Source organism: Telopea speciosissima, chromosome 6 (assembly GCF_018873765.1).
Source record: "Telopea speciosissima isolate NSW1024214 ecotype Mountain lineage chromosome 6, Tspe_v1, whole genome shotgun sequence".
Lineage (NCBI taxonomy): Eukaryota > Viridiplantae > Streptophyta > Magnoliopsida > Proteales > Proteaceae > Telopea > Telopea speciosissima.
Window position 1 is genome coordinate 37,339,117 of NC_057921.1, and position 13,309 is coordinate 37,352,425.

Below are 13,309 nucleotides of genomic sequence, written 5' to 3' on the forward strand. Positions count from 1 at the left end.
ATCGTAATTTTGAAACTTGTGGGGAGGGGATTGTTGCAATTGAATGTTTTAAATAGTAAATTTCAAAATAAAAAAAAACTTGTTTTGTTTTGTTTTGTTGGGTATGTGGTTTGAGTGACTTGAACCCAAGACCTATTGGACAAGTAGTGCAAGGATAACTTTGAGTTTGAGTCCCACATGGAAAGTGGGAGGAAACATTTGCTTGAGTCCCATATATGTAGTTGTGGGGAATAGAAGGGATGAGCTTCTTGAAGGAAACTCTCAATTCTCCCATGTGTTCGGATTGGGTCTAGATAAGGGTGTCAATTTGGGACCAGAACCAGGAGCCGTCCCAAAACTGTCCCACTAAAACCCGGTACCGGACCATCCCATTAATAAATGGGACGGTATTGGGATCTGATTTTGGTACCAAATAATAAATGGGACGGGACGGTTCTGGGATGGGATTCCCAATGATACCAATATCGAAATACCGGTTAGGTACCAGAACTACGAGTACCCTTTCAAAGGGTATATTTCATGTTATTGTGTGAAGTTTTATGGTTGTAGTTTGATGTATTTTAGTGGTATTTTCTCTTATAGAGGTTTTGGCTAATGGACCTTTAGTTCTATTTCTATAAACATGTTTTGTGATGGCACTAAAATCGTGTATGAGTTTGTTTATTTCTTCGTCATTAATTCTTAGACATCGTTTTGAGAAGATTACATAGGATCTTAGGGAAGACATTGAAAAAGTAAATCCATGAAATTTATTTTAGTTTCGTATTCTAAGTTGCTTTCAAATAATGGAACCATTAAACTTCTTCTCTCCCTTTTTTTTGGGGCCTAAAACCATTTAGGAACCGGTACCATCCCTAATCGAGACTGGGACCTAGGTTTGGTCCCGTTTACTAAATGGGACGGTACTGGGATTGGCACCTTTAGTACCGGTACCGGTATAGACCCATCCCAAGTACCGGGAATCGTCCCAATTGACACCCTTAGGCCAGGGTGCTTTTCACATATACGCCAAGCCGGTTGTGGCGTGGTGTGGTGTGGTGAGGTGAGGTGGTCAAGACCAAAGAATCTTTTTGGTTCTTGGTTAGGCCGGTTGTGGGCCTAATATTATTTATTTTTTGGGCATTTTACTTGGGTGAGTGTATAATGGGCTTGGACTTGGGCCCATATGCTATTTGTCTATACATAAATGGACATGTTTCTTTTAAGAGACACATCCATTTAAACAGGTGCTTTCTTAATGGTTAGATTGGAATCTTCCAATCGTAACCGTTGGACCAAAGGGACACATCCCTACCACCTTAGACTGTGGGGCACCTTGTAGGGGTGCATTCTCCTCTATAAATAGAGGTGATATGGACAGCCCAAGTATCTCATTCGTGGTTCCTCTCTTTCTCTCTCTTACATACTATTTCCTTCCCCTATTTTCAGAAGGTTTTCTATAGCATTTGCATTGCATATTGTTGGCCTGAAACGCAACCCCAAAGTACTCTAAGGGGCACAGCAGACTAGTACGAGTTGGATGCAGGAAACCGTCGACTATTATATCTTGGAGCCAATGTTTGCATATCTACTCGATCGCATCAAAGAGGGCAAATATTGTCTTTAGGATAGTGTCCACTGATATGTCTCAACAACTGTTATCATCTTGGATACATTATTTCTCTATTGCGAAATCATTAACAACAGATAAATGTTCTTACTTATTAAAAAAAAACAGATAAATGTTCTTAGACAGTTCTCCCTTATTCATTTTCTACAAAAAAGGAGAAAAGTTCTTTGTGGGGGGTATGTACCGCCCTCGCCTAGACACGGGGCAAAATGACCAGCCCACCCACATGATGTTTCTGCTCACACTCTTATTGGCCCCTATGCATGTGTAGCGGCTACACTCCCCCATAGAATGCTCCCCCATTTAATAATGATCTTCTATCCGATTGTTGCGCGATTTTTTTTCTATAGATTATAAGCAACACTAGCCATAGGAGAACTATGCTTCTGGGGTCCTTTTTAAGTTCAAAATATATTATTATATATAAGGGCTTGGATTTTTATTTTTTTTTTGGGGGGGGGGGGCGCGGGGTGAGGGAAGAAAAAAAAAATATCACAGTTTTGTATTTCGAGCTTGGATTTCCTCTGTTATTATCTGGGCCAGGTTCACATGCAAAGAAATGGGTAGAGCTTAGACCAGCCCAATGTCTGTTTAACCCCACTAATACGCTGCAGGCCTCAAAACTGACTTGGGCCCACAATCTGGAGTGCTGAAACTTGGGGATGGTGGGCAGGTGGGGCAACTTTTGGGCTTGGTTGGCTTGGGCTAGGTTGGCCCATATTCAGCTTTCATATGAACTTTGTATTATCTGTGATTTGTATTTATTATGACACTAAATCACTCTCTCTCACACACACACACAAAAGTAATCTTGGATCAGATTGACCGGTATTGGTCGGATTAGATAGGTATCGGCTGAGACTGATCCGATACATCTGCACGAACAAGGGTAAAAAGGTTTTTAAAAAAAAAACAGATTTTTTATGAAAAAATAGGAGCAAATGCGTCATATTTGGTTCGAATCTGGGCGATACTGATCCGAGACACTAAACCGATCCAAGATATCGATCCAATCCCCATACTGAGATTATGAACCATGGACCTAACCCTCAAAATGATGTTTAAAAATAAGCAGGATGTTTTCTGCGTGGAACGCAGGGGCCATGCCCACGCACAACAGGGGCCGGAATGACCACCATGCCACCCATGTATGGCAGAAATTCTGCCCCCTTTTGTGCCACCGTGTGCGCTCTCATTGGCTGGCGCCCGGTGTGACCCCTGCGTGACACCCAGAAAACAGCGCCCGTCAAAAATATTTATTAAGACAAAGTGGTAGCTAGGTTGGTCGAGTCCACTTTGGATAAGTTCCAACTACCCCCAAAGGAATGCTAAGAGTTGGAGGGAGACAATGAACTCACCAAGAAATTAAATGAGTTACTAATATATGAGTAATCAATCAAAACATTCTGCACTTCATTCGGGTAATTTTTAATTATATGAAGGGCCCTGCTGGGCTTGACATTGTTGGTGGTTGGGCCTCCAATTAATATTAATGTCCATGTCCTTGTCTTTAATTTGATGAAACTAAAATATGGTCCCATAAGAGTCTATATACAAGCAGAACTGCACACGCACACAAACAAATGAAATGCATGCGTATTGGAAAAAGAAAGATTGAGAGGTTTTGGATCTGAGAAATTTATTTGCCGGCTAGTCTCCTTTGTCTCCTTCTTCAAATCACTTTAATTAATTAAACTTAAACCATGTTCACCCAAAAGCTAACTTGGTTAGGTTGCTACCTCATCTATTCAAATGGGTAATCTGCAAATTAGATATATTTTTCAAACCAAATTTCTCCTCTGTTTTCGTATGTTTAAGGAGGGAGGGACAGTAATGGTATTAAACAACATGATTAAAAATTCTCTTACCATATAATGGTCAGATTATATAATAATTCTTATTTCTTATTTCTTATTTGGACCACATCAGATCATGAGAGGCATCTAAAGGTGATTACACCAATAATAAATGTTTTATCATAAAGAAAGAATGATTCAATTACTAGATCATTACTAATTAGGGCTGCAACAGGCTCGGGTTGGGCCGGGCATTATTAAGCCCTAGCCCAACCCTAAGTCCCCTTAGCTGGGCCCAAGTCCGACGTGATCTGACTCAGGGCCTGAAAAATCCAACCCTGACCTGCCTCACGGTCGGGCCGGGCTAACCTTGATTGACCGTGATCATGGGGAGGGGGAAGGGAGATGCATGGGTTGGACTGGACCGGGTAGAAAATTATCAATTTTACGTGAATAACACCATAATAAAATTTATTATATCACTTACTATCTTAAAAAATAATATATTATCTAACAAAATGTGGGCAAAATTTAAAGTTTATAACATATATATTATATCAATATATATTTTATAGTATAACTTAAAATAAGGTCAGGTTGGGCCGGGCCAGACTAGGCTCAGCCCAAGGCCTCAAGCCTGGCTTGATGTGACCCTAACTCAGGGCTAGAAATTTCTAGCCCTGACCCGCCCTCAAGGCCAAGATATCTCAACCCAGGCCCTGTTCGGGCTCAGGACGGGTTTGGGCCAAAAGGGCTAAACTTGCACCCCTAGTACTAATGAGTCAGAGAAATGTCTCGTGTGCATAGTTTGAAGAATTGGAATTCGAAACCCCTTCGATTTAGGGTTGTCAATCAATTGGTTTGGATCGGTTTTGGTTCGGTTTCACTGGTTTCGGTGTAAGAATGAGTGAGTCCAAAACATGATCCAATAAAGGTGCATCGGTTTCGGTTTCTTGTAAGTTTAGTTTCGATTTACCAAGTAAATATATTCATAAGTATGAACATAAATATGAAAAAAAAGTGTTTTATATGAATTTTGGACTGCAATCTATTTCTTATCGGGTTATTTCGGTTTCAGTCTGAGTTTTTTAAATTCGGTTCGATGTCTTATCGGTTTTCAATGTGATCCGGTTTGGATTCAGTGTCACATAACTCCAACCTGAAACATGATCCAATAAGCTGATATCGATTTCATTTTGGTTTGGTTTCGATCGATATGGGCTAAATAAAAAGGGTAAAGTACACGTACCCCACTATAATGCACCCAATATTCCTCGTACCCCTCTAAGCTTCTGATAAGTCCACGTACCACCCCTGCTTTACCCCCTTAATGCCATTTAAGTCCACACTAGGTATTAAATGCTAAAAGATGACCAAACTACCCTTTCTTCTATCCTTACCAAAATTTGAAAAGACCTAATTGCCCTGACCTATTTGCTAAAATTTGAAAAGACCAAAATGCCCTCATCTTCCCCAAATCATCATCTTCTTTTACATACCCACCACCACCCACCATTAACACCATCACCATCCCACCGTGAAGCCCCACCTCACTCTCTCTCCTCCCCTCCTCTACTTCCTCCACCTCTTGTTGAGTTGGGAGCCGTAGCCATAACATCGCAGATTGTGGACTTAAATCGACGGAGACCGATTACAATGCCAATTCGTATTGGATCATTACGGTTTAGATCGATTCCGATTGAATTAGAATCGACGGAGTTCAATCTCATTTCCAATTCCATTTACTTGAACCATGTGCTTAACTGCATCTAATTTGAGAGTGTTTCAATAAATGAGGTGGACTTGGATCTTGTGCAGCTGTGGTGGGAGCTGCACTGTGCAGCTCGAAAAAGCACCCCAAATACAGGGGGGAGGTGGTCACTTCACATGTGGGGCCCAAGTGGGACCCACCTATGAAATGACCACCTTACCCCTGTTTTTGCTGTCATTTAGCGGTGCTGCACAGGTGCAGCTCCCGCCACGGCTACATAAGATCCTTTTCCAAATGAAGTGGACTTGGATCTTATACAGCTATGGCGGGAGCTATACTGTGCAGCTCGAAAAAGCACCCCAAATATAGCGGGGAGGTGGTCATTTGACATGTGGGGCCAAGGTGGGACCCACATATGAAATGACCACCTTACCCCTATTTTTGCTGTCATTTAGCGGTGCTGCACAGGTGCAGCTCCCGCCACGGCTGCATAAGATCCTTTTCCAAATGAAGTGGACTTGGATCTTGTGCAGCTCGAAAAAGCACCCCAAATACAGGGGGGAGGTGGTCATTTCACATGTGGGGCCCAGGTGGGACCCACCTATGAAATGACCACCTTACCCCTGTTTTGCTGTCATTTAGCGGTGCTGCACAGGTGCAGCTCCCGCCACGGCTGCATAAGATCCTTTTCCAAGTTAGGGCCCAGGTGGGGTTTTTATAGATTTCTTCTATCGAGGATATGATTCCATGTCTTTTGTTAATTTATGAGAGAGAGTTCTCTCAGCAGTTATCAGGGAAAAAATAGGTTCTTTTAACAAGTGGCATAGAGGAACCAACCAATGAGATGCGATAAGATGGTGATGGAGAAGTTGGGCATTTCTTGTGACCCAGATGGCGAGAAGCTTCAAGAGAAATTGGGTTTGGACGGGCTTTTGTTTCTGTTCGAGGAAAAGGAACCAACCTCCAAGGAGTTGAAGGAAGCTTTTGAGGTGTTTGATGAGAACAGAGATGGGTACATAGATGCTCAAGAGCTAAGGAGTTCTCTGCGATTTGGGCTTCGTGAAAGGATAGGAGTTGGAGGAGTGCAAGAGGATTCGGGCTTTTCCTCTCAGGTTGAACATTCAAATTATCACCAAATACAAAGTCGTTTCGGGATTGGAGGAGTGACTGAAAAAAACCAGAGTAAAACTGGAGAATTCTGATCCCCGAACTGAGAATTGTTTGATATATAGGGAACCCTAAAAAACCAACAAAATAGAAAGGAGAGATGGGAAATGTTACAATCTTCTCCATTGTAAGGTAATAATGGTTGCTGAGACAAAAAGGGTGAAGCAGAATTGGAGAGGAAACAGATTTTAAGACTAATGAAAGGCAATTCTTGAATGACGATGTGCGTAAGAGGAGGGAAGGGGAGTTGGGTTTTATACATGAGAATGAAAGCGTGTTGGAACTTAGAAGGCATCTGATCTGAGCATGAGAGATGTGGTGGGTCAATGTTCAAAGTTTTGGGATTGAATAAAATCGCCGTTAATGGTGGGTGGGGGTGGGTATGTAAAAGAAGATGATGCTTTGGGGAAGATGAGGGCATTTTGGTCTTTTTAAATTTTAGCAAATAGGTCAGGGCAATCAGGTCTTTTCAAATTTTAGAAAAGATAGAAGACAGGGTAGTTTGGTCATCTTTTAGCATTTTATACCTGGTGTGGACTTAAATGGGATTAGGGGAGTAAAGCAGGGGTGGTAAGTGGAATATTGAGGGGTGGTATGTGGACTTATCAGAAGCTTAGGGGGGTACGAGGAATATTGGGTGCATTATAGGGGGGTACGTGTACTTTACTCCCAAAACAAAAAAGATCTTTATATATATTCTCCAATTTGGCAGATATTTATTTCATTTTAATTAGCATGAGCTAAGCCCATAAGATAGGATGAACCAAAAGAGTTCTGCATCTTTAACTTTGTATCGCGCACATTATTTAGAGAGCGCTAGAAAGTCACCTAGACAGAAGTGAAGAAATAGAATATGTAAATACAAAGAAATGAAGGATGACCAGATTCTATTTGTAATGTATCTAAAATGAATCTTGTCTATTCCTATCCTTCAACTCTTCAACTCCTCTAAAGGATTTTTCAACCAACTAACTTAACTTTTCATTCGGATATGTATGAATTGGAGACTCAAATGATGGATATGCAAGCATGATAACTTGTATGTTGTTCTATATCTCCATGAATCTAGGAACTTTTGCTCACATTGTATCATTTGGTCTACATATCAGAACTGATAACATTTGAGATTGTGCAGGACTATACATGAAAGATCCTTTTTTGGCTTTCTCTTCAGCCCTATGTCTCTTATCCCTAGGAGGTCTTCCTCCACTAGCAGGTTTTTTCAGAAAACTCCATCTTCGTTTAGGACTGCAATAGGGTCGGGTTGGGCTGGACTTTGTAGAACCCTAGCCCAACCCAGAGTCCCCTTAGCTGGGCCCATGCCCGACTTGACCCAGACTTAGGGCCTTAAAAATCAAACCCCGACCCGCCCTCAGGATCTGGCCGGGCTCACCTTGATTGGCCCTGATCATGGGGAGGGGGAAGGAAATGCATGGATTGGAATGGGCCGGAGAGAAAATTATCAATTTTACGAAAATAACACTATAATAAAATGTATTATATCACTTTTTATCTTCATTTATAATATATTATAGAACAAAATATGGGAGACGTTTAAAGTTTATAATATATGTATTTTATCAATATATATTTTATAGTATAACTTAAAATAGGGTCTGGCCGGGCCAAGCCAGGTCTAACCTGAGGCCTCAACCTTGGCCCAACCAGACCCTGACTCAAGGCCAAATATCTCAGCCTAGACCCTATTCGGGCTCAGGGCATGTTCGGGCTGACAGGGCCAAACTTACGCCCCTAGATTCGATTCTATTTCGTCGGTTTAGGCTAGGTTTTGACACCCCTACTTCGAATCAATCAATTCATACTTTATTTTTAGGGTTCAGACTAATTTCCGTCTATTTTACACTAGTAATTGTCTTCGACAATATACTCCAGCAGTCACACAAAAACTTCTTATTTGGACAAATCTCAATTTTTAGGATGAGATAATATTGTTCCATGTTTCCAAAATTATGAAATGCTAATCAGTGGGAGCCACCACTGTATTTTTGTGGGCTCTACTGCAGACCCCACGGATTTAGGGGTTGGGAACCCTATGTGTCATGGAACTTATAGCATTTCCCTCCAAAATTAACCCCCACAGAGGACTAAGCAAGCATCTTATTGGTGTAATTTCATGAGTCAAATAGTGAAGCATTATAATTCAGTAAGCATTGTGACCCCTAGAAGGACCCTTAAAACTATAAGCTCAAGAAATTGAATATTACACCAAAAAGTCATTAAATGGAATTATTTATTTTGATTGACGAGTACAATCTATTTCAGAGAAGACAGGAATAATTCATTATTCAGCTCCTTGGCTTCAAGATGAAGAGGCATCCACCCCTCCCATTTTCAACAAAAAAAACTTAAGCAGGGGACCCACAATTCTGAGGAGCAAAGAGAAGAGAACCTATTTCTCCTCGGCTTTTATCTCCCAACTCCAAATCATAGGAGAATTTGTATTGTGTTTGTTGATAAGATCCAATCATTGTACTGACGCCTGATTTAAGTGCAACACAAACATAATTTCCCGTTGCTATAAACACCCCAGTTGGTTTTACAACAAGGTCATTTCCTCTCAAATGGAACGTCATAGTTGGAAATGTAATAAAACCAGACGGCTTAGGGAAACATAGATCTAATATTGGCACACCTCTTGGTCTACTTCCGCTGTCGTATGGTTGAATATGAAACTGTGCAAAGTATTGAACAAGACCACTTCTCACACGAGCATAAGCATTAGAAACAAGTGAAGTAAACGCAGCTCCTGTATCTATGGCACAACCCCCAGAGAAGGATCCCTGCAGTCCAAGGCGAACATTAGCGATGCTAATATCCTGCAAGTCCACGTAGTATAGTAATGGGCTAGATCCTCTTAGTAATGGTGTAGCTAGAACTTGTGGTCCTACCATCCTTGCACCTTCTCCAATATATAATTGAGAATTGGTGTGTTCAGAGGTAAATAGACAATAAGAGAAGCATTTTTTGGCTGCTTGGTCCCATAAGGGACGAGTTCCAGGGCCTCCAGGACCTAAGCCCAAAATCCCAGCAATTGCGCTCTCTCGTGGAAAGTTATAGTTGTAGCTCTGAATGCCACAACCCAAGAAGAACTTGTTGTAAGATTCCGTACCTCCAAAATTAGAAGGGAAGGTTAAGGTCTCTCTTATAATGGTTCCCATTGTTATGGGTCCAGAGCTATCACCATAGCGTATGCTGAATCCACAAAATGATTGAAAGCAATCTTGGTTTGGAGTTGGACATGTTGGGTCACCACAAGGAATAGATTTATAACTCTGAGATATTCTGTATGGGAAATTGGGTTGCGATAGGGGCAAGCAAGGATTGCAACCTTCACATTGAACCCATGTTATAGGACTTCCAGTGTCCAAGATCAAGAAAAAAGGCATCAACTTTGGGCCAGGAACAGGTGGAAATGAACCTATACCCACTTGGGCTACATAGTAGGCACCAATAAATTGCAGTTTTGTCACTATGTCGTTGGGATCAACGTCTACAATGCTATCATTCCAGTTTCCTTCTCTCATTGTTGTCGTTGAGAATAGATGACGCATGCGAGCTTCTGTGGCATGAACAAGTAGATCAATCTTCTCCACATCTGTTATGTTCCCTGGATAGAAAGGTGAGTGGATCGAGAAAGGATGGATGAGACTTAAAGTGATGGCCTTGGGACCTTCAACAGCAGCCACATGTAGTAGCAAAGCACTTGAGAGGAGATAAATTAGAGATAACAAAGTCTCCATGAAAGCCATTTAAGCTATTCGGTGTCAAAGATTGGAATGTCACCACAAAGGCCGAGGACATGAGATTTATAATTGAGAATTGGCTACCAAAGCCAGGTTAAAGGATTTGGATCCTTTACGGCGTAGGGTTGACTGGCCATCGTGCTACGCTCAACTCACAGGTTGCCGCATGGATTTCATGCCAATCCAATAGTTTGTAAATGACAGCCTGGCATTTTTTAATTTTAAACCGTAATTTTGAATTTTGAATTGATCTCGTCTACCAACCATTAGATTGGCATGAAATCCACACAGCGGCATGTGAGTTGAGTGCAGCACGATGGCCGGTCAACCCTAGGCCACAAATGATCTAAATCCGAGGTTAAAGGGGTACCCATAGATCCCATATTAAAAGGGAAACTAGTAGAGTAAATGTAGTCATACCATAAAAAGGGGGAAAGTAAATGTATAACTGATGGATGTTACAAGAAACGTCTTAGATCCATATGGGAAAAAATGGTAAGATTTTAATGTGAACAACAGACCTGGCTAGTCCAAGGAATACTTTGATAATTTGGAGGTAACTGCCAGAATGTGTCACAGAAAAAAGTGAGAAAAATTATTATGGTCAAAAGTCTCTGTGGAGGTACCATCATGCCCAGACACAAGGAGGCAAAATGACCGCCCAGCCCCCATGAAAGGTGGAAATCCCACCCCCATGATGCCAACATGCACTCACACTGAGGCCATGCTTTCCCACAGAGAATGCTGACTCATTTATTATAAATTAGAAAAATTGAGTTGACTCTAATTATGTTATGTGCGTAATGGGCTTGATCGAATGTATAGGTGCAAGATTGGGCCAGCCCAGTATGGGAAAGGTTAAAGGGTTTGTTTGATTTAATGTTCTCCATTAGCTCTAGAGCTTTTGACATATCAAGGAAAGGGCATAAGATTTATAATTGAGAATTAGCAAGGCCGAGGTTAAAGGGGTGCCCATAGATCCTAAAAAAGGGAAACTAGGAAAGTAAATGTGTTCTTACTAAAAAAAAAAAAAGAAAAATAATGTATAACTGAAGTATGTGACAGGAAACATCTTATGACGATGGGAAAAAAATGTTTCTAATGTGAGCGTCAAACCCCACCGATGCAAGGATATTTTTATAATTTGGGGGTAACTGCCAGAATGTGTATCACAGAAAATGTGAGAAAATTTCTCTGTGGAGGAGTGTACTGCTCACACCTTGATACAGAGGGCCAAAATGACCACCCAACCACCAATGAAAGGCAGAATTCCCACTCTCCATGATGCCAATTTGCACTCTCATTGGCTCACGCTTGCAGTGGGGCTACACTTTCCTACAGAGAATGCTGACCCATTTATTATGAATTAGGAAAAGTGAGTCGACTTTAATTATATTATGTGCCTAATGGGGGCTTGATCTACTGTATGGGTGTTAGATTGGATCAACACAGTTTGGGATAGGTTAAAAGCTTTGATTTAATGCGTTCCATCAGTTCTAGAGTTTCTAACTTATCAATTAAGTACGTAACATTTGGTATCAAAGTCGGGCACAATGTCATGGGCTCGAGTCACAAAAAGGTACCTAGGTGAGGATCAAGTACTTAACAAATTAGTTCTTAGATATTTAGAAACTGCGTAAATTAATGATTCAAGATTTCATGTTTGTTATGTAGGTAAAAGGGAAATTTCATTACTAAGAGGTCAAACTAGGCTATGTAATTCCAATATTCAATCTTAGATATATTTATAAATTAATGATTTTTTTTTTGGGTATGATGACATTAATGATTGAAGGTTTCATTATTGTTCTTTAGGCCAAAGGGGAATATCACTATAATTAAGATATCAATCCTAACTTGTTGACCTCACTGTGAAAACCTTATATCTTTTTCTTTTTTCTTTTTTCTTTTTTTGTTTTGTATATTTATCTAACTTGTCACATGGGACTTTGACTACAAGTACATGGAGCAACCAAATGATAAGAGATAGAGAAGTGGGGGAGGGCGAAGGGGGTTTCTTATGGCACAAGTGGTCAAAAGAAGATTAGAAGGTTGGAAAACTAAGTTTCTTCATTATGTAGGGAGTTTGTAGCTCATAAATTCAATTTTTTAGGGATCTTACGTCTCCTGGTCTAGCATTTTTGGCCTTCCAAGTAATGTGAAGAAAAACCTTGAATCATTATTTTCTAATTTCCTCTAGTCAGATCCCAAACTTTAAAGGAAGATTCATTACACTTCTGGGGACTTGGTCAGAAGAAGATTAGAAGGGTGGAAAGCTAAGTTTCTTTCTTATGCAAGGAGGTTATAGCTCATAAATGGAGTTTCCGAGGGATATTACATCTTTTGGTTTGGTATATTTGGCCTTCTTGTTAAGGTGATGAAAAACCTTGAATCATTATTTTCTAATTTCATCTGATCTGGTCCCAACCTTGAAAGGAAGATCCATTACACTTCTTGGTAGGTGGTGTGCAAACTGAAAGTAGAGGGTGGTCTAGGAATGAAGAGAATTAAGGATATGAATTTAATGGGGATTTTAAAACAGGTGTGGTGGATCGCCTCTAAGAAAGACAACCTTTGGGTCTAATGGATGCAACATAGATACTTAAAATCTAAATCTATATGGATATTTAAGGTTTTGAAAAATTGCTCTTGGGTATGGAGGAAAATTCTTGAAATTAAATCCAAATTAGAATTGTCTATATGTGGAACATATCATTGGTGATGGACAAGGCAACCAACCTTTGGCATGACCCTTGGCACTCAAATGGGGTCCTCTTGAACCAGTATGGAGATCATATCTGTTATGATGTAAGTTCCGATAGGTATGCTTTGGTGCACTGGATTCTTAGAGATGGAAACTAGCATCCAGGCCCCGCAACCTCCTATCCCCAATTTACAGAGAGTCGGTGCTAGTGATCTAGACAAGGTGCACTGAAAACCTACGAGGTAATTTTCTGCCAATCAGATTGGCCATAAGATATCAAAGCCCTAGAGTGGCATGGGCGGAAGCGATTTGGTTCCATGGTAATATTTCGAGACATTCATTTACTAGTTGGGGTTGTTTGAGTGACGTTTTGCCCACAGTGGACCATTTGAAGAAGATCAATATTACCAACCAAACCCCCTTTTGTTGCTTTTGTTGGGCTGGTCTTTAAACTCGAAATCATTTATTTTTTATGTGTAAGGGTGAGATTCTATTCTGGCTTGAACATAGGTTGGGCTAGGGGCCCCTTATCAACCATGTGGATGGAGGCCTCAACCT

General features: G+C 40.8%; 1 protein-coding gene across 1 annotated transcript; it reads right to left on the reverse strand.

Annotated features, from left to right (window-relative positions):
• Nucleotides 1-8,649: 8,649 nt before the first annotated feature.
• LOC122665700 (aspartic proteinase nepenthesin-1-like) lies at nucleotides 8,650-10,053 on the reverse strand. The gene has a single exon (XM_043861852.1). It carries the CDS (start codon nucleotides 10,051-10,053, stop codon nucleotides 8,650-8,652), a length of 1,404 nt encoding a protein of 467 aa, XP_043717787.1.
• Between the last annotated feature and the right edge of the window lie 3,256 nt (nucleotides 10,054-13,309).